The sequence below is a fragment of the Cupressus sempervirens genome, chromosome 1 (assembly GCF_028749045.1).
Source record: "Cupressus sempervirens isolate cs-2001-9-10 chromosome 1, ASM2874904v1, whole genome shotgun sequence".
Taxonomy (NCBI): domain Eukaryota; kingdom Viridiplantae; phylum Streptophyta; class Pinopsida; order Cupressales; family Cupressaceae; genus Cupressus; species Cupressus sempervirens.
In genome coordinates, this window is record NC_143118.1 from 441,903,859 (window position 1) to 441,927,056 (window position 23,198).

Sequence of the window (23,198 nt, forward strand, 5' to 3'; positions counted from 1 at the left end):
AGTATAAGGAGATTTGAGCAAGAAGAGAATTTGGATAGGCCAATTCATGATAGGTTGAGTATAAATGCTTATGAAAAGTCCATGCAAGAAAGAGGGAGAGATCAAGATATGGCTACAGAGGAAAGTCTCGCTACGATCTTAGAGCAAGAAATGATTAATGATGGAGATGGTCCACTAGAGGAAGAAACTCCAGGAGTAGCAATACATCTTCCAAGTGCCGAAGCTGTAGTTGCTGAGGTTACAATGGATAGTCCAGGAGGTGAAGAGGAGATTGACATTCAAGGGGTCCAAAGGAAAGAACAATTGGTAATTCCAGGGGACCAAAGTATACCCATTCCGAAATGGTCGAGGCAATGAATTCAATTGCGTCAACAAAGGGAGGTTGATCCATTACAGGAAATTTTGCACCGATCAAACCGATCAGAAGAACAAGGGAAAGCAAAAAGATATACTAAATTCATCAAAGGAGAATCAGGATCCAGAATCTTGCAGATTGCGACTCCCACAATTGACAAAGGGAAAAATCAGATTGCTCCAGAGAAATATCATGTTACAGAAGTAAATCTTGGTCGGGCCTCCTGAGAGCAAATATTGGAAGAATTTGATGACTCCATACAGGCTTCGAAGGATAGGCTGAAGAAAGTAGAAGGGTATGAAAAGCAGATAAGAGAAATTCGGGCCTTATGTCAGTACATCAATAACTTGCCTCATCCAGTAAGAGAGGAAGGTCCATCATTTGTCCCTCCAACAGGTGTTTCCAATGAAGTGGTAGGTGATATTGACAGAATCAAGCGGATTGCTCAGGGTGCAAAGATTTGGATCAAAGGAATTCAGGAGGTAGCCTTCAAACATGCAGAAGAATTAGTGCAGGTGCACAATAGGGCATTGGCTGCAATCGCTAGGATCCAGTGCATGGAGGAATCATGGGTGGATGAGCATATTTACCAAGAAGAGGTGATTGCCGACATTCAGAATCTAATGGATACCCCAAAGCAAGAATTGATTGATGGTCGAGTTATCAGCGAGGGGGATGTCTATGATTTTATTCGATGGTACAGTGCAGTGATCATGGCTAAAGAAATGTTTGAGAGCTTTACTAGGGAATCCAGTCGATGGAAAAAGATTGTTGATAACATCAAGCAAGGAATATCAAATGCAGTTGCATCCTTGTTATCACAAAGATTGGGGGAAGAAGAAATGACAACTGATAATCTGAAAGTCAAGTTAGAGGAATTCTTTCAGCTAAATGTATATGTAAGAGATGATTTTGAGAACTTCTCCATCTTCTCAAATACAATGCACACTACTAAGGACTTACTACCAGATTGGGATGAAAGCTTGGGAAAAGTAGAAAGAGCAATTGCAGTTCTAGAATTGAAGCCAGAATCTGCACCAAGCATCAGTACAGAGGAGTTGGAAACAGTGTTAGATCGATTTTGATCTTTCAGGCGAAAAAATCAAGAATAGATGCATTAAATGCATAGTGGGTGTGCATAGGGATCATTTATTACACTCCACTCCTTAAATGAGCATGCATAGTGGGCATTTATTACCCACTACAGTAGTGGATTCCTTATGGCATTAATGTAGATTTCTTTCCATTGCCCTAACCCTAATTAGGGTTGATGTGGCACAATCTTGACCATCAGTTATTGTGATCATCCCGGCCACCTATTGTAATCGAGGGCCTATATAAAGGCCTCATTTCTCATTTGTAAGGGGAGATTTTTATGAGATTGTTGCTATGAGCTGCTGAGATAATAAAGTTTTCATTGGAGTTTGGTGAATACTTGTCGTATCTTAGTGCTTGCTTGTTCTCCTAAATTTCTTCAATTAGATTAAGTTTAGCATACTCAATGTGTGATGATTACAATGGAGAATATGATGGTGTATTGATGAATTCCTTTGGTTCATACTTTTGACGTTTTAGTGACTCTAATTCATTGTGTAAAGTTAGCCTAAACCCCTTTCATACATATGCTATCATTCATATACATTGTTCTTTACGATGGTGTATACGGTGATATGAAAATCTTTGGCATAACCCTTGAAGATTGCACCAGTTCACGCGTAGTTGTAGTATAACTTGGCGAAGCGGAATTTGGTAAACTGAGGAATTTGTCCACTAGAATACTATTTGTTGTTATCACTACCCTTAGGATTAGAATAGAATTCCTAAACCCTATCTTATTGAATTTCTACATATTTTGTGAAAACTCCAAAAAGTACTTCATTGCAAAACCTTAAGATAGCTCCCACATCTAGTATGGCTTGAAATGAATCTGTATAAACACGTAAGGCCCCTTGTGATTATCAGAAAATCACATCAACCACCGATCTTATCCACAGTCAAGACCTGGCATTAAAGGAACCTTGAAGTCATTGTATGATCTTCTAGCAATCTTAGCATACACAAGACTTTATTCAAGAGAGGATAAGATATTTCGGTATTTTGTTCTACTGTTTGGTGAGTTATAAAACACACAACATACCCCACATTTATTGTCAAGATATGACTTCTCTTTAACAATATAAAGCTATCCTTTAAAGGTCTTTCATTGGAAAAGAAAGACTAAATGAAAATTGAATATGAATTGTATAGTCTCTTGAAATTTGAAAATACAAAGTACAAGTTTAGAACCAAGGTTGCACGGGTACGTGGGTACAGGAACTGGATCGGGTACGGGTACGCATATTTTTCAAAATAGGGGACGGGGGTACGTGTTTATGCTTAATTTTTTCTATATAATTAATAGTTTATAGAAAATATAAAAATCAAAATATATGTCATGAGTGATGACATTGAGCATTCAAAACAAGAAATTTGAAAATATGAGCCATAAGTCAAATTATAATATATATATATGTGTGTGTGTGTGTGTGTGCTATTGCTGAATGTTTAATGTTTAAAATATTTTTCATAATAGGGGACGGAGGTACTTGGGTATGTCAAACTTATTTTAAAATTATACTTTTATATTTATAAAAAATCTGAAATTATGAGTCATGACAATGGTTTTTCAAAACAAGAACAATGATAAAGTTTGCAAATGTAATGTATTGCTTTCAGTTTCAGATTTGCTATATGTTTGAAATAATAATACATGATAAATGCTTAGATGCATAACAAAGAAGGCAGACTTTAAACATGAACAAGAAGATCCTAAATCATATTGCAATGACATATTGCAAATGATAAGCTTATGACTTGAACAGTGATAAAGTTTATTGTTAATGGGTATCAAAGTTTCAAACTGATTTGGTATTAAATTAAGTTTGATAAACAACAAGCTAATACAAAAATAAAAAACCGAAAAAAAAATCAGAATCTTAATCAAGGTCCTTAGCTATGATGCTCTCCACCGAGTACCCGGTACGTGGGATACGTGTACCCGGTACTTGGGTACATGGGTACGAGTACCAAGGGTGTGGGTATGAGTACCCATGCAACCTTGTTTAGAACATTTTCAGTGACCTTACTTACACTAATGATACAGTGGCTACAGCCACATTCTAATAACACTTTTTTCTTCTTTTTCCTTCATCAAACTCAACTCATACTGCATGAACAGATTTTTCATTGTGCGCCTACAATAGTAAGTACGTAAGAAAGAGGAACATAGTGACATGGATTAAATCAGATATGGTAAGCTACAAACTATAGATAACAGCCTATAAAAAACTTGTTTTAAGCTTCCATGACAGATCTAAAACTGCCCATTATACCAATAGAAACAAAGACCTAAACCTAAACCATTAAAGGATACATTACAATCTAAGACCTAAACCTTAGGATGCATTACCTAAGGTAATTTTTGGGTGACATAACAATGCATGATCATGGAAGGAAAGGGGGCAGAAGTGGTAAGGGTAATGGTGGCAAAGCAGAGAGAGCTGAGATAAATCACACAACTTTGCAGCCTCGTGGATTGAAAATTTCTGATAATCCCTTGTGATGGAGCCTAAAATTTCTAGTCTCCATTTTTTGACATTTTTCCATCATTTACACCATTTATGTCATGTCTATTAATCATTTACATTTCTACAGTTTTAGGCATCCCGAAGTATCACAAGCGGCTGAATTTGTGCAAGCAAGAAATGTTGATAGTAGGTTCAAATGATGCTGATAACTGGCCAGATTAAGTTGACTCAACATGAAAAATCTAATGCTCTCAAATTAATCCATAAGAAGCCTGTGTACTCAATAGAGTCAATACAATAACATCATGAATATCCACTCCAGATGTCCAGTATCAATGATTCTTAATATTCCCTGTTAATGACTATCCACTGTCACTTTGCAACAGTATATAGAACAATTAATAAAATGAAATATAGAGTAAAGAACATTCATATGTATCAAATTGCATATGAACAATGGTGATATTTCCAACAGTGAAGATTCAATCCAGAATAAATGTTACAAACTCCAGTTGGCAATATGATACAAATACACAGCAGTGATGAGAGGGAACATTCTGAATATACAAATTCCTCTAAAATATTTGAAGTATGTGAAGAAAGTCAATTCTGGGAGTATCTGAGAACAGGTTTGGTTGACGGTATGCAAGCAATGGCCACTTTCAGAAAATAAATGATCAATCCAGGAAAAGAAGAGTTTTCAGAAAGAACACGAGAAGACAAATGAAGGCCCAACTATTTGCCTGTGTTGATGCGATATTGTTATTGAAAGAACAATCAGATATTAATATAACTCAGACCCAACGCACATACCTAACACAGATACAGAGACAGCAAAGAACGATGCAAATAATAGGAGTGTTGAAAGGAATCGTTTTGAGAATTTCTTGTAAGGCATGGCAATATACTTGTCGGAAGTAATATGAAGGAGAAAAGATGTGCGTGCAAAAGAAAAGAAAGACAGAAGCTTCCCAATCTGATGCTATGTAATGAGAAATGATGCCATTATCTGAAGGAAATCAGAACATGAAATACGATGCCAGAAGCGATTGAACTTCTCTGGGATGATCGCAGTCCAGTCCAGCATGGGTCATGTATTGATCAAGGATGAGAAGTCTTGGGCCACGAAGTTCACATTAAAGCAGCGATTCAATCCCTAAATCCACGTCATTCAGAAAAACAATGATTCAGATCATATAAAATACTTTTGCATCACAAGAAATAACAATGTTATTTCCCGGGAATGTATTAAACAAAATAAATGCGTTGATATCATTGACGGAATACGAGTTTGAAGGATATGCAACATATATTTCTCATCCTAGGGGAAACATATGACTAATAACAAGAAATATTATTTTAATCGGAGGGTGATTGAAGAAATCCAGTTTGCCTTCTAAGTATGTGCCCACGATATTTGCAGTAATAAATCTTCTAAGTATGTGCCCACAATATCTGCAGTAATAAATCATAGTCGATGAGGATTGTGCCGATGTGGTTCAAAGAGATATTATCGCCGGAAGTACTAGTGAAGAATGATTAACAAACTTTAATAAAGTTAAACAATAAACAAAGAAAGTGAAAAGGTTTTACTATCAGGTATAAAAAGGTGCAATTTATTTTGAAAAAGATGTAAGTTTTGAACTTGGAAGTTACGTCCCCTTATATTAAGATATAAATAAGGATGACTACTTTCAAGGAGGAACAAGACAACTAGTACCCTATTCTAGACCCTGATGAAATAAAACTGGTTAGGAGTTAATTGAGTTATGCTTTACATTTTGTTTTATTACAAAGCATGATTTAAGGGATCCTATAGGAGACTAATGTGTACTTTGATACTCTCTCTAGTAACATTAGGTTGATAAGAGAAGACCACATGGAAATGAGATTTAAAATGTTTAAGACAAGAACCTGACCATGAGCTAGAAACGTCACTATGTTTGACCTTTATGTTTAACTTAATCAAAGTTACTAGTTAACCAGTCTACACAGATCCATTTTATATTGTTTTTATGATTTACTAAAGATGACTTAGAGTTTCCTTGTTATGTGAGAAAGAGTTATGATGATACTTTAATTGAAAATGATTTATACTAAGACAGATTACTGTTGATACACATATTCGATATTTCAATGTTTTAAATATTTTATGAGAATGATAATGTAATGTTTTGAATATGCACTTAGATGAAAGTTAAATGAAATATGCTATTGCAATGTTTCATTGATAGTACTTAGAATAGAAATGATTAGATGATACTTACTTGTATACGTTAATGAGTAGTATGAGATATTGGATTTATGTTGTACGTATCTGTATGTATCCTATATTATTGTATTGGGTTACTGATGTTTAAGTTGAGTGTGCAGGAAAGTTGAACCATGGAAACTTAACGGAGAAACAAGGTATAGACACATGTTTAGTGACTTTGCCAAAGTGAATCTTTGTGAGATTCGTAAACCTCGTTGTGATGTGCTTATTTCGTGAACGTGTGATGTATGTGTGTGTCACTTGACACTTGTACTTGTTATGGGAAATGACATGTTATTCGTCAATGGATCATGTGGCCACCTTGCTTCGTGTTATATACCTCAATTAAGGAATTTGATTATTGTCTTAGTTAGGAGAGGACAAGGTTGTCACCCTTAACAAAAATGGAAATTTGAATTACGTAGCTTTAGGAGGGCCATAGAGTAACTTTAAGGCTAATTGTGATTAAAATTAACCTTACCCATGTTAGTACTATAGGGTAGGGGATTATTAATGACCTTTATGGTCCCTAGTGGACTTAGGAGACCTCATGAAAATGACATTCTTCATTGAATCCGAAAATAAGAGGGTTATAAATAGAGGCATGTCTAAATTGAAACTCACTTGGCAACTCTCTACTTTTAGAGACTAATAAGGTTGAAGAAAGAGAAGGGAGCTCTACTGCAAGTATTCATTGCCTTGCTTGGAGGAAGGTTGGTAACATGATCCATGAAGTCTCTTCATTTTTGCATGTAGGTTAGAATGGTGTTTTTATTGCATGATGGGATTGTGGTGTCTTGTGGTGTATTTGTGAATAGATCTTGTTATATGTTGCATGTGGGTAGTGTTGTGGGAGTCTTTCTTGAATGTGTTGTTTCATGTTATATGTCTTGTGAATTGAGTGTGAGGCATCACTCACCCTTGGGAGGGAAGAGATGCCTGGGGTGAAGGGGTTAGTTGGGCTCACACGTGGAGTTGAGGAGTTCTCCCTTGTGTGGAGATGGTTGAATATGTTTTATGGCATGCAAATTATCTTGCTCTCTTGCATCTTGGGAGGTATAAGGAGGTGTGTAGAAGGGAAGATGCTCATTGCCCCGAAAGGGCATTTTGATATTGAAAAGAATTGCCCCGAAAAAGGCATGCTGATATTGAGAAGATGTGTCATTTGTGAAATGCAATCCTCCTCATGATGAGAGCCCACCTTCACCCGATTCTTGATTCATTTGTTGAATCTTTGTGCAAAGCCTTGGGATGGGGTGTGTGAGAGTATCTTGTGTAATCCTGTTAATTTATTGTGCATATGCATGGCATGTGAATGGGAAGCATGAAACTGTTTATACCTTGCTTCCCCGAGCTCGGTGGGTGGCCTCCTTGAGGCCTAGGTTGGGAGGTGAGCCTCCATGGTTCATCATTTTATCTCTCATTTGCAGGTTTTGGTTGAATGGTCTTGTAAACTTGAAGTTCTTATTGCCTTTCCATGTGCATAGAAGGAGAAGACTCCATGGTGTTTTAGTTGAGATAGTTCACAAGTTGCATCTTGATATGAGAATTTAAATGTGAGGTAGGAGTAAAGTTCTTGTTTCATGCTAAATTGTCACTTGAAAGAGTGAAGAGTACCTATGTATTCTGGAATTGTGTACATTTGCAGAATCTCGTTTCCACCACTATTGTGCATCGTGAGTATATCATGGAAGTGTTGTATTGATTGGGAGAGTAGCTCTTTTGTATTATCCTATTGATCATCTCCTTCGTATGATAGCTATGCATAAACACTCAAAATGATCCTCTTAAGAGATGGTATTGATAGAAAGAATTATCTTTGTTGGATATGATTATCATTTTAGTTTCATTGCATGATAGTTGTGACTGCACCTTCAGAATCAGGATCTATATAAGCATATCATGTTAATCCTTACTTTGGGCAAAGGGTATCTACACTTCATAATGTATATATAGGAACAATTCTGATAGTTTCATATAAGATATTATCATGCAATGCATATTCATCTCATCGAGTGTAATGCTTGGATGTTGAATGGAAAATCATCAACCTAGATTATACAATATGAAGAGTTCTTCCAAATTAGTATAGTGATATTCCATTAAGGATAGTATGGACTTAGAGTTAAGAAATCCATGGAGAACAAGAAAAAATATTGTGTGAAGAAAATAAACATAAGTTGTAGGTGCACATATCTTCTCTGGAAAATGTATGAATAAAACAAATAAAGTCTCTTGCTAATACAGATCAATAAAATATTCACCCCCTCTATACTAAAATAATATAAAACTGAATTATAATATCATATATATGTATATAAATATTTAGTCACCTTCATGATAATAAAAATCAGTTTGGAAAGTGACATAGTCGAGGACAATGCTAATTTAAAAATATATATATTGAACAATGAAATCCCCAAGGAAGGGGCGACTGAGAAGATAGATGAGACATATATTAAGTAAATAACCAAAACAAAACATATAACTTTGAACTCATGTCACTGCCCATTAAGACTAGGCGCCAATATTTATTAAATCACTACAAAAGTGAATAAATTAGGTTCCCCACACCCCACGCCTAGAAAAAAGGAAAAGTGGGCGCTGGAGAAAAAAAAGAACAGTCTTAAATGCATGACATGACTTGCCTTGTCAATCCAAGTCAGCCACCCAATTATGTAATACATATCAAATTATTAATTAAAGGACATTACTTGGAGCGCATGTCAAAGACCAGGAAAGTTCATTTGTCAAACAAATTACATCACCTTTTGCTTGGGAAAATGCATCCACACCTAGTTTAGGGGCCTTGGGAGTTTCAAACCTTGCACCAACTTCCCCTTACTTTGTGAAAAGGCAATTGATTGCGCTCAGCCACATGGGCATCTTGGAGTTATGGAAAGATGTTAGGTGAATTATTAGAAGCAAGAATGTTTGTTTAGTTTTGATTAGGATTAGTGCTTGGGAATTTTGTTGTGACAAATACTTAGGTTAAGGGTATGTAGCTTTTGGTATAGTTACTAGAGTATGTATATTTGTGTTTCAAAAGCCAAGATATTATATTTATCAATTGTGAACTATCACAAGAATAATAAGAAGATAAATAAATGCATAAGGATAATAATGTAATAAATGAGATTTATTAACAATGGATTAATCTCTCATTACATTGTTGGTAAACACAAAATTACTATAGTTAGGGTAACATAGTTGTAATTCTTAATGTTGAAAAATTGATATTGAGAATATTATTAACATTTGAGTTGAGTTCATATCGATAAAAATAAATAAGAAATAACTAAGTTTAATTTAAGTCTAATATATATATGATCTTTCGCATTATCATTTATAGTTGATGTAGGCTAACAAAACTAAGTGCGGTCTAAAGGATAATTAAATAGTATTAGAAATGTTGAATATTATGGATGTAAGTTAGTGACAAAGGTTAGAAAGTTAAGATTAATAAAATCCAAAGTTTCTTGTAAAACAAATATTAGATTCCTGAATTGGCATATTTAGGTTTAGATTATTTTGATTTAATTTAGCCTAGGGACAAGGGGCAGTTTGAAAGGAGAATGGATTTATTTTAATTGTAAGACATTCTAGTGTTAGTATATTGAGTAGGTTGAAAAGTGTATCGTTATACATTTATATTGAAGGCAGAAATTGGGGTGGACATTTTATCCTATAACCGGTTAAACATTATTAACAATTTTAGCAAAATAACCTAACATTAAACAATTTTAATGATAAGAAATAGAGTCAAAAAAAAAAAAAAAAAAAAAAATTGTTATGAGGTTGCCTTGTAAGTTGTGGTGTTTTCACCTTGTAAGTTTGGGCATGACAAAAACATATTCGAAAACATTCTACAAAGAAAGGAGAACATTTTATATATTTTATTTGTATGGAGGAATAAGGAAAATAATATGACTTTGCAATATAATTCAAAATTTATATTTTAATGATTTATAAAGGCCTGTTATTTTTTATTATTTGAATGGCATGGAGAATTAAACTGCACTTGATTGGTCCTTTATAATCATTTTTCAATTCTGTAAACAACTGATGTCGGATAAGTGGACAGGTCATCTATGGCGTTTTAAGCTCAATCATCGTTGACATTGTGAAAAATTTAACTGTTTCCAAATCTGCGTCCAGTCTGTCTCGACCTTACGAGTTGAAGCGCAATATGGACTAGTTTAGAATTGTGTATATATATTTGATCATCGCGTCTTGATCATTAAATTGTTATAGTTGATGTGCGTAGAACATTATTTGTACGTGAAAATCTTCATCGTAGTTGACTCTGTTGCCCGAATAATTAAAGCACTAGTCTATTGGATTTATATTTGAAGTCAGAAAATCTATAACTTCCTTATTACAACCTCAAATCCATTGTTAAATAAGAAACATTATACAATTCATTCAATTCAAACACTCGGCATTCAGTTTCATTTTAATCGAGTTCAAGGACCTTGCCAGCTGGAGAACTCCAAAACTTAAATTCGCTTTACAATAGCTTTGAACCAAGTCATCAGGTTCAAGGAAAAGGTTTACCTACCTAGGCGAGGCGGAGCCTAAAGTGCAAGGGAATCAAGGTGATTCCCATTCGTTGGTCAGAACTGATTGTGGAATCCTATCAGAGAAGTGGCAGGCCCTTGGATTTCCAATCTGTGGTTTTGGGAACCAACAGATTGGCATCTCTATTGGGGAGAGTTTCTCACAATTCCTATTGTGAAGTTACCCAAAAATTCTAGTTTCACAGACCAAAGACATTTTAAAAGCGCACTCTACTAGAAGTAAGAACCTAGAAGATCAACACATTCCTCGAAAGAGGTGGCAACTCTATTTAAAAGGATTTCATTTGGTAACTCTACCGAGGGAGAAGGCTTAGAAAGAAATGATTTTGATCATGCAAAATGGATAATATGTACTATGATCAGGAAGCAGATTTATATTACACCATTGAGGAAGTAGATATACACCCCCTGGATGCGTTTTTCAGTTTGGAAAGATATGAAGGCGAAACATTAGCGCACTTGTTTATAAGGATGGTGGATATTTTTCAGGAATTGTCTACAAATATCATGCCTTCACACAAGGAATTGATAAGAAAATTTCGTGAGTTGGGAATCTCCCCAAATGACCGTGATTTGAAGCTTCTTTTTCAAATATTGGATGAAAGTCTGAGTTATCTATCTCCTTTGGATGCATTTTTTAACTTAAAAAAGCAAGAGGAGGAATCTGTAGTACAATTCTTCATGAGGATGTTTAATGTCTATCAAGAAATACCTTCGGAATGCAGACCTCCGTACTCTAATCTTCTCAATAGAATGCGAGAATAAGATCTTATATGATTATCAGTTTCTTATCTCTCTCAAACTTATGGACAATGAGCTGGTTGCAAAGGAGAATGAATGCAGGACTGAAGTAACATATGAGTCTAATGATATTTCGGATTTGAATGCAAAAGAAATTTGTGGACAACTGAAGAGGAACCCGATTATGACGATATTTGTATGACTATAGATGTTAACGAATGTAAAAGTGAGGAAGAGGATTCTCTAAGCGTGGAAGAGATTTCAGCCTTGTTAGATATGGAGTATCAAAAACATGTTGAAAGAAATGGTCCAAATTTTTTCTCATTTCACCATGGTGAGCAAGGTGATGGATCAGTGCATTCTCAAGGGATAGTGGATGAAGGAGATAGTGGTTTACAGGAATCATAGAGTGAAGATGTAATCGAATTGCATACAGTGTATGAACAGGAAGAAGCTTTAGGAGATAATATCAATGAAGATATTAGCCTTGTTGATGAAACATTTGCTAATCTGGATGAAAGCTCTCATGATAGTATGGTTGAATTCTCTATATTCTTTAACCCATTGTTTGAAGAAGAAGTAATAGAAGATACATCTGAATTTGTAATGTCCCCTTCTCCGCGCTAGGCCTTACTGGTGCCTTGTTGGTCTATCTTTCCATCCGGATAGGCCAACGGCATTAATCTTGAGGATGCCAGCCAGTCACAGAAGTTTATTTGGTTTTGTTGGGGAAATATTTAAGTGGACAAGCTTTCTATAGTTAAGTCACTTTATTTTATAAAGTGAATTTATAAAATTACTTTATGACTTAAAGTCATTTTATAACAAAAGTAACTTAAGTGCTAAAAGACGAAAAATGGCTTTTAGCCCACATTGCATACTTGTTTGTACTTCCCCTCATATTGAGGTTATAAAAGCAATGAGCTTCCTTGGGATTGACACGATGAAATATAATATTATTTAAAACAGAAACGACAAGGTTGCTTAAATGTGACTGATTCTTCTCGAGGATGAAACCCCTTGAGACAGTTTGAGAAGTTGGACGTAGCCCCAGCCTCTCATTGGAGTCTTTATTCATTTCAGAAGTGGAGTTGCATTGTGAGACGTCATTGTTGTATGGGATTCCGCTTCCAAGGAGTAAGTTCATTAACGGTTAGTGACAGTTGTGAAATTCTGATAGTAATGGAATGTTAGCATAATCGCTCTTCAGTATTTGGCCCAGCCAATTGACAGTATAGACGTAAGGGTCACATTCGGGTGAGCAACAGACATAACAGTCCAGACAAAGGCGTGGCATTCAGGGCACCAGTTATCCATCCTCCTCACAGTGAAAAGGAAGTTTGGAGTATTCCCCATGTTGGAAGAAGGGTGTGCGGCTGTTGTGTTGGACACTCCCATACCATGGACGATATTCCATAACCGCAGGAGGTGTAGAAAATCTGCAGTTTTGAGAACCAACACCTTGACTGATAGGACAGACAACAACATGAATGTTGACCCCAATGTGAATCTCTATCTATACCATTATGTACCCTTTCAAGAATCCAATCATAATTGCCAATCAAATTTTATGCATACTCTATATACAAGACTAAGCACCGAATGCAGCTTCAATGGTTCAGGGAGAAAATGGACCCAGCATGAAAGGAGCATATGTTCTAACAAAGATCAATCCTCTCAAAATCCTCTACTGCGAGAAAAGAGGAAAATAGAGCTTGTGATGGACTCTCCACGGAAGTGTCCTGATATCAAAATCAGCAATCTCAATCTAAACGAAGCTCCCTAGTGGTAGAGCTGCTTCCATATGTAACCTGACTGTAATCAAAGAACATCCTTCCAGCTGTGACAACAATTCTCTGAGTCACATTAGGAGGCCAAGCAATGAGTACCAAGGAGATCCCAACGGGAAAATGCCAGTTGAAAGGAGAGCTCTGGTGCTTTCTGTTCTATCCATGACAGTAATTATGAACCCAAACAAAAAGTTGAATAGCATAAACAATGAAATGAAGGCCACGATTGCACATGCAAGGTGGTACCTTATCAATAAGTCCAAAGTCAAACATTGATAGGAGTCGTCAATGGCTTGCATACAAAATGACACAGAAATGCTGGGATAATGTTGGATATTCTCAGCAATATTTTAATGAAATGATGACCAACCGGACTGAGTTGGTTAAACAAATCAGGCTTCTGGCTTGTTACAGAAATGAGTAATGCAGCAGGCAACAATCCCCAACAGCAATAACAAATCTTTAATAACAACAATGGTGATGTCAATGAAGAGGACGTCACAGTTGAGATAGGGAACAATGAAAATCAGGATGACCCAGATGAGTAATTTGCTTTCTCTAGCTTTGTGTCTACCGATTCATGTGTTAGAAAATGACCAATTGACGCTTTTCTCTAGCTCAACCTCAAGATAGAATGTTAAGTGCTGTCATTCTTTAAAAGTGTATTGCCTCCATATAAGATGGTTGTTTGTCAATTAGTTTATTGCCTCCATATAAGATGGTAGTTTGTCAATGTAATGTTTGGGCTCATTGCACTTTATGGAATAACACTTTAATTTGTCAAATGTATCTAAAATATTTTCAAAAAACATAGTCTTAAAAAACTAAAAAGCATAATCTGTGTTATATCAAATTAAGATCTCAAAATCAGAATAATCTAAAAGAATGCATAATACTTTTAGCATTCGAATTTTGAACTAACATATTATCAATCTAATTGTCCGCTATGAGTTCCTGATGCATATCTACATTTATAAGAATCGTGATATTATTTTCCATTCCACCATGATATGGGTAATCCTTAATGGTTTCAAAGATTTTTAAGAAAGCATAAAAAGAAAGACGTTACAAATATAACTATGATGGCAACCCCGATAATTAAGACAGCCAATTAAAAATATTTGTATGGATAAAAATGGTGAAACATATATCGTATCTAAAGAAATTCAGTTAACTCACAACATCTTCTTCCATAGGCTTGCTGCAAGAAAGAAAACCGAAGTTTTTATCAGATAATAACTCAAACTGTCAAAAACATCATAAAACAGTAAAAATAGATCCTATAAATTGCAACAAAATAAAGTAGTTCAAGAATTGTCATAAAATTAAAAATATTGAAATTGGATTTTTTTGTCACCAATAATTGCAAAAAAGAACTCAGAAGTATGAGGTCCAAAACCCAATGGGTGTGTACTTCTACAGGACTTCCTAATAGAATTCTCACAAGTATTTTATTATTTTTCTCATGCCACAATAACTATGAGTACTTAAAAGCAGGCACAAAAGCTCAATAAAACATATGGAGAAGTAGAACAATGCAACATTCTGTAAATAGCTCCTCTCCAAGTTAACAATAACTGTTGATTCAGACAACAACTGATCCAAATCTCTGCACTATTAATTTTAACTAGAATCTAAGTCAAAACTTTGACCTAACATTCCCAAATGTATTTGTTGTCCTCAATTTTGAATTCACAAAATTGTACAATCCTGCACTATTTTCTAATGAGTTTGCAGGCAAATTTCTCTAATTTTTTCTAAACGATCTTTTACAAACGTAATCAGTTATCCCTTGTCTCCTAAGTCTCATGTCTTTCAAATACTGTTTTTGAAAGTTTCCATCAAGTTTTTCTTTGTCTTTCTTGCTATGACAGGTTTTTCTTTCCTAACTGCAAGTGCTCAATAGTAACCTTCGAGTCTTTGTCCGACTTTAATTGATTGATTGGTTTGTTTTAGGTTTTCTTTTCACCCTAGGTTTGTTGCATTTCGAATTCTGCTCGTTTCAAGCTATCTTAGGCCTAAATCAAAGCTATATTTCAAGAGATAATGAGGAATTAAGTATCCTGCAGGAAGAATTTCTAAGCCTGACTACAGGTCTTCATTTTTTGTTTAAAAGCATGCAATGCAGAAACAAAAGTCCACCAAGGTCTCTTAAGCCATGACAAGGGGGCTTTCTGCTAGTCATTAAATAATAAATATCATTTTGGGTGTCATTTACTTGCAAAATGGAATTAAAACTCTACCTTTACATATTTGCTAGGGAATATGTGAATTTTAATGAGATCATAATGTATTGGTGGGCTTTTTAAGCTTCGTTACATGCCTTCTTTTTAAAAGTTGAAATGCTTGTAAATGTGCATGAGAAACCCATTCTTGAAACCAATGAACGTTTTATAATATATGTATACTTTCCAAGTGAGCTTTTTAAGCTTATTTGCAGGTGTTATTTTTGTTTTAAAGGAAAGCATGTTTTGTTTGTAATGATGGCTCAAAAGCCCATTATAATCCAAAGGGTATGTTTTTATATGAAAACGTTTTGCAAGAGCAATCCAAAAGCCCATTCAAGGGTATTTGATGCTATGTTTTAGAAGATGCAAAGCGCTTTGACTTGTATGTCAAATACAAAAGCCCGTCTAAATCAAAAACAATGTTTTTAAACCTTGAAAGAACATGCAAAAATGAAGTAAAAGTCCAACATTGGCAATATAGAAGAAGCGGTGAATTTTATATGCAATACACATACAAAAGCCCATGTATGAGAAAATGTGTTGCAAAAATGATACAAAAACCCATCATTGTCTATTATAAAGGATAGGTGGTGATTGTTATGCTTTCCATATGCTAAAACCTGTCATCATTATTGAAGACATTCTTTTGACTTGCATGTGGCATACAAAAGCTAATCAGTGCTCTATAAAGGTATTTTGATATGCTCATTGTTAAATCCCGTTTTCACTTTTCTTCCTCATTTAAAACTTGCAGCGTCTTCTATAAAGCCCAACTAGGGCATTAACGTGGATTTTAAAGGAAGAAGTCGATATTAAAAATTGCAACAGCAATTGCAAAGCCCATTCAAGGGCAGTTTAATGGCTAGCAGCTTGTTTCCATCACTCTAAATCATGTGTTACTAACTAGGCGATGTTTTTTACATCTATTGCAATTTGTCTTGCATCCTCAAGAAAAACCCATGTTGTGCAAGTTTGAACCAGTCATTTTAATGCTGTTCTCAAGCATTTCTTCTCTGATTCATGGCCATTGTCATGAATTTACGGAGGAGTCAGAATGCTTTAATGTGGTGAGAAGAATTTGGTCAAAATCTTTTGTCTATATAGCTGCAAGTTGGAGATCTTTCCTTGATTCGAAATGTTATCAAGACTCGGGGGGATTTCTTCAAAAAAAATTAGCCTTTTTCATGTTAATTGCAGTTGTAATTCTCAAAAAGAGATATGCTTTGTTTTTTGAATTCTTTTTCATGCAAGCTAGGGCTTCTTTTCTTTTGTTTTTGTTCTTGTTTTGTATATATGTATTTGTTTTTAAAAATCATTTTCAGATTTTTTGAGTCTTTGTATAAGATAATAGTTCACAAAACAATACAAGCTCTTCACCCAAATGATGCAAGTTGCAATGCAAAGATAATCCCCTCAGGAAAGAACTTCAAGAGTGCATACTTCCCCACTTGCAGACAGAATTAAAAACTGCATTCGTAAGGTTATCTTGCCAAAAAGAGCTAAGTTTTTCCCGTACTTGTTATTGGAATTGAAAAATCCACCTGTTAATGTTTTCCTAGTGCATTCAAAGTCTCTTTCCAATCTGCAAGTGGACTTTGAAAACCTGTTTACAACAGAAAATTCCTTCCAAAATGACTTGTAATGGGAATTAAAAACCCCACTTACTAGTGATAACTCTTCCCACTTATATATGCTTAAGCGTCTCATTTCCATACTCAGCACTTGCATTTCATCCTCTTGCAATGTTCCAAAAAAAACCTGTTTTTCATCTTTCCTCTCATTTAAAAAGCTGAATATATTCATTCTTCTTCCTGTGTTTCTCAAAGGCCTTCAGCTCATAACCTCTATGCATACTCTTCCAAATCTGCAAGGTTCTAGTTTGAAAGATCCTGTTATGGCTTTTGGGGCAACTAAAGAATGACAGCCATACGAAGGGGAAAGTGATGAAATGATGAGAGCATAGCATGCTTTTGAGAAAGAGATGGAAAGAAACAAAGATGCTGTCCTTGTAATCACTATAATGATACAGAGCAATCAAGGATACAGATTCATATTCCAGTTCATGATGTTTTCACCAAACTTGAACAAATCAATCATGGAGCACCCTGTAGCAACATAACAACCGGAGAAGGATGGTGTAATAAGAGTCATGTCTTGTCAGACACTTAGTATTAGTTGCATCATGCATTTTATAATTTTGTTACTGAAAGATTATATGTAATGTAAAACAAAATGTAATTGCATGTGATAGTATCACCTGCAAAGTTGGAACATGTAATCACATTGGAAGACACCTGGTCTTACATTGTTGAATAAGTCAAAGTTAGCTAGGGAATAGGTCAAATGTTATTGGCTTTCTTTCAACTTTCTCTCTCAACCCCACCTATATCTAAGAGGGAGCCTCATTGTAATTATAATTTTTTGGCAATGCAAGAAAACTCTAACAATTTGTATATGTACTCTAAGACTTTGTGCTTGGATGTAGATTAAATTGCTTTCAATAAAAGAGGCAAAGTGCTTTCAAAATTTGTGTTGATTCAAGGTGTTATGTGACGATATTTTTTGGATAGTGATTGTGAGTTATATGCTTTGTTCAAGAGAAATTTGAATTCAATCTTGCAAACTTAGAGTTGCATATTGCATTCATTGTTATAGTTGAATTTGAGTTTTTTGAGACTTTGGGTTGCAGAAGGGCAAATCACTATAGTTGATAATGGCTTCAAGTACTTATGCTGAAAGACTTTGTGCTTCAGTGTTAAGTAATTTCATAGAATTTAGTGAGCATTCAATAAAAGACTTTGTGTCTTATCATTTATTCATTTATTAAATCATCATTCGGGATAAGTGCACAAGACTTTGGGTTTCTGCAACTATTATGTTGAAGATTGTAGCTGCGATAAAGATCTTTATCTATGATTTTGCTGTAAGTTGAAATTGGGATAATAACTTTGTATTGTGTCAATAGCTAGAGAAGATATTTATGATGACATTTCCGTCATATTAAGTGAGCACAATGTGGCATTCAACGTGTGCTAGGTGTCTCATTATATGAAAAGATATGAGACATGCGAAGAGTCATGCGTTTGGAAATATGAAGAGAGTTACTTTTGGAAATTAAAGAGCACTCCAGCTTTGATATGAAGAATCTCTGAATTCAATATATATGTGTGTATGTGTATGTTGTATCAAGTGGAAAACATTGTTCTTGAACATTTATTATATTAATAAAGGAGATATTATTATATTATTGTGGAAATAATTAAGACTAAACCCAATTAGGACATTACCCGTAGAGATAAGGTCCCCCATTTGCACCCTCACCAATTCATAGCTTTGAGTCAAATGAATTTCACGGGGAGCTAGAGCTCACATTTAAAAGTTCACTAGGCCTTACTTCAAAAACAAATTTAAAAATTTTAAATAAAATTAAAAATTAAAAAAATTGTAATGTTCATACACAAGGCTAGTAGTTGTACTCAAATTACCCCCAATGGAAAGAGTTCATTAAATGTTGATGCAACACCATCTCTTTGGCGACATTGAATAACTTCCTAGTGGCAAGGGTTATATATAGCCAAGACAAAGTTCACGTGTGCTATGTCTAACTTGGGAATCTGAATTTGTTAAGAGTCAGATATAAAGAAGTGTGAAAGCAACAAATAATGGGGTATATTACAGACAAAGAATGCCAACATGATAAGTAATAAAACAAAGGAAAATGCACATCCTCTTGCTAAGAGAGAATTACAAAAACCTCCTAAAGGCTTCTCGCAATTGGCCAGCCGACATACTTTCATGTCATTTTCCACCATCTTCTTCAGAAGAGTATTCCCCTTTCTATGTTAAAAAGGCCCATTGGAAAAGGCGCTCGAGAATGAAGGGAGGTCACAAGTGAAAGCATTGCTCGTCAAATTTATTACAATGGGCTTCCTTTCAACCTTGTTAGATCACCATATTGGTAGGATAATTGCCACTACATGTACTAATTACATTAACCTCAGCTATGAAAAGATATGCACCACCTTATCGGCCAAGAAAAAAGCTTCTATAGAGGCATCATTAAGAATAATCAAGGATACAAGGTGTGAAATAAGTGTGTATATAATTTCAGATGGATAGAAATATAACAAAAATAAACCAGTACGTAATGTCATCACAATGTCCTCTAAAGAGGTGAGGTTTTTGAAGGCAGTAGATTGTGATGGGCAAGTGAATGACACAACTTTCATTGCCAATATCCTCAAACAATCTATTGAAATTGTGAATCCCAAATATATTGTCCAAGCCATAACAAACAACGCTTTGCACCCTTCTTTGTTCTTTCTTGAACCCTTCTTCAAGATTTTGGGAGCCTTGGTAAAACCCCTAACCCTTTTGCCTCTGGTTGCATGGTAGGTTTTCTTTTCTTCACTGTTTTATCTCTTCTTGTTGGCTGTGAAGGTTAGAGGAGCCTCTCAAAACTCCTTGTTTGTCCTCCTGGTTGTTGTCGCTTGGGAGTTTCATTTGTATTTGGACAAGTTCTTCAAAGTTTAAATTTATATCTGTCTTTTTAAGGTCTTGGGATGTCAAAACCCAAGGTTTGTGGTGATGGGTACCTAAAAACCCACGGTTTCTTGATTACAATCAAGGAAGCCTATGTTGTATAGGGCACAGCCTGCTGTGTTTTTGCAGCTTATGTTGTTTCTTGTTTCTATCATTTAGGTTCTTGATTGTTTGTTGATGATGCAGTTGTTGCTTATTTATGCTTTGTTCTTTGCAGTTGGTTGTTATTGGGTTCCAGATCCTGCCAAAACTTTGTTTGTAAAGGCTTTCAGGGCCTGTTCAAAATCTATTTTACCCTAATCAAAAATATTGCTATAAATTGGAATGTAACTACTTCGATGGTGGAGGGTATGTATGGGCATATTTAAAGAGAAACATATGTTTCTTTGTTGAACTTATGTGTTAGATTGTCATTGATGTCAAATCTGGTGATTCAGATAGATCACAGTATACAAAACAATTAATGTCATTTGTACTAGTCCGGTGTTTGGCTGTCATAGATCACAGTGTACAGAGCAATTGTTGTCAGTCTCGATGGCCTGAATAGGACCAGATATATAGCATATTAGTATGAATGACAAGTACAGACAAGATAGCAAAAGTTGAGTATTGCAGAAGTTCTGTAGCATGACAGAATTTGCCCAGCTGCTTTCCAGAAGATCCTTGCTCAGGAAACTAATGATAATTGTGAGAGGAATTGATTCTCTCGATGTCTAAGTTTTGGCTTAGATATAACAAACAATGTTTTGTTCCAGTTACTCCGGATGCTTGTGCAGTAGTGATAACAATGATTACGAATGTAAGGGTTACTGATCCCCCACTTTCAAGTAAAAAGTAAAGATATGCAGTTGAAAAATGTTTAACGGTTTGGATGTGTATGCATCTGGAATGATTTTTGCGGATACGGCAATGATGAGTAAAGACATGTAGATGAAGAATGTTTAACAGTCTGTATGTGCATGCAGTTGAAATGATTTTTGTGGATACAGCAATGATGACTGTGTCCAAATTTTTGTTGTAATAATTCCTTGTTATCCATGTTCTCATTTTCTTTATGGGATTGAGTAGTTGGCGTTGTAATCATTTTATTTCTAGTTGATCTTTCTTGTCGTGTTTTCTCTGATTATTGTAGTGTGCTCCGTTGATTATGTTGTGTAATCTTGACTGTTAGAAGGAAACATATTGATAAAAAAATTCTTCAACAAAGTGTTTAGAGGCCAACTTGCTGACTGTTGGAAGAAAATGTATTGACAAACTTTTTCTTGGACATAGTGCTTTGAGGTTGACTTGGTGTATGTGATATAAATATAAATGTGGGTGTGAGCGATGGATAAAAAGTGTGAACAAGCAAATCTAAAAGCAGATATAAGTGTAGATAATTTTGGTATGGGTTGTTTGGTACAGGCAGGTTGTGAGCAAGTTGCAAAGGTTCCTGATTAGATATAAGCCTAACAGGAACTGAATTCATGCATATATAGATGCAATCTTCTCAGTTCATATTGTGTTTTTCTTGAGCCATCCGTCTGTAAAGCCTTTGTTATAATACCGGAAGTTAGCCACCTTCCATAAAAATCACCTTAATCGGTGTTTTATACTTGAGGATCAGTATTCTTTGTAGTTTTTGAGTTTCCATGTAAACATCTGGTGTTCATTGTGTATGTTTCATGTGTGTGCATATTCATGTTTACATCTGTTTTAGTTAAGTGGTTAAAGATTTGATTTACAGGTTTCAGATGTGTAGAATTTTAAAATGGGTTGAAGTTACAAGTGATTCACTCCCTCCCCCCAACCCCTAATTGTTCGGGACATTCAACACTCTCTCACTCAATACTACAAGGGATTACCATAGAAATCAAGTGGGTCAAATAAATCTGCATAAAGATTGAGGAAATTCAAATGTTTACCATAATCATCATATCACTAGGCATCTTCAATAATTGCTCCAACAAGGAGTCTGTTAATGTTTTACCCCAGCTATTAGATAAACAACAACAAAGAAGAGTAAAAACAATACATAAAAGACTCAAAATATTTATCCTGGGAAAACCCTTTCACTTGACGGGAAAAATCCCAGCCACACCAGCAAAATATATTTTATTGATCATAAAATATTCAAGTATGTATGCCTACTCCTAGTTGACTTTTCATGTTGGATTGCCAAATTCTTTTAGGCCAGTTTTATGATTATGTTTTATGATTGTGGTACTTGGTTACTGGATTAGATTAGATGTTATTTTCATATTCAATTGATATTTTGATGAGCTACTTGATACTCAGTTATTTCATGTATTTATGATTATGCTTTCAATGATGATATATGCATGTTCATATAGTGATTTTAGTTATTTCATGATGATAGATAGATGGATGTTTTATATGTAGTTTCTATAGTTACTTACCCCATACTTGCATGTGTATGGTGTACTTGTATGTTTTACTTTATGATTGATGTTTCTGATGTGGTTGAGGGAGAAAGTCGCAGTCACCTGCTAATTGGGATCTACACGATGCACCACTTCCCACCATTGCCTGTTTAGTTTAGATTATATGTGTATGTACATGCTCGGATTTAATGTTGATTGCAAGTATCGAGCATCAACTTCCCTGAATTGCCAAGATGAGCGTGCCCTATCGTAGTATCTCAATGGTAAAAGAGGAGAGATAATTCTTGAGTCCAAATCCTAACCCTAAGTCAATTGTCGTAGAAAGTAGGACAAGTATCTAAATTGTTTACCCTTTCAAATTCGTCAAGTGACTTAAATTTGTGATTTTGATCCTGGAGTTTGAATCTGTGTTCTATTCTTTATGATGGGTCTTCGTATTTAGTCTTGTGGGTTTGTTGTAATTTTCGGTTATAATTAAATCAAATTAAAAGATAATTTTATGATTTAATTTAATGAAAATTTTATAAAGAAAATTCAATATTTAATTAATTGAGAAATTAATTAAATTTAAAGATATAGTTAAAGTTCTAATTTTGGTGTAATCACGTTTATTTAATTTAATAATAATTTATTTAGGAGTTTCATTTTTATAATAAACTCTAAATAATATTATTAGTTAAATTAATAAATACCTTATTAAAAACGTCTCAGGATTTAATAAAAGAGAGAAAAGAATAAATTTAATAAAGTTATTTTAA

At 34.8% G+C, this 23,198-nt stretch overlaps 1 protein-coding gene across 1 annotated transcript in view; it reads right to left on the reverse strand.

The window, feature by feature from the left end:
• The window catches only part of LOC149578185 (uncharacterized), a 72,976-nt gene that overhangs the window by 31,793 nt on the left and 17,985 nt on the right, over positions 1-23,198 (reverse strand). The window contains exon 2 of the mRNA XM_089827787.1: positions 14,466-14,487. Within this exon, the coding sequence (XP_089683913.1) occupies positions 14,466-14,487 (22 nt within the window). The remainder of the gene's footprint in view (positions 1-14,465; positions 14,488-23,198) is intronic.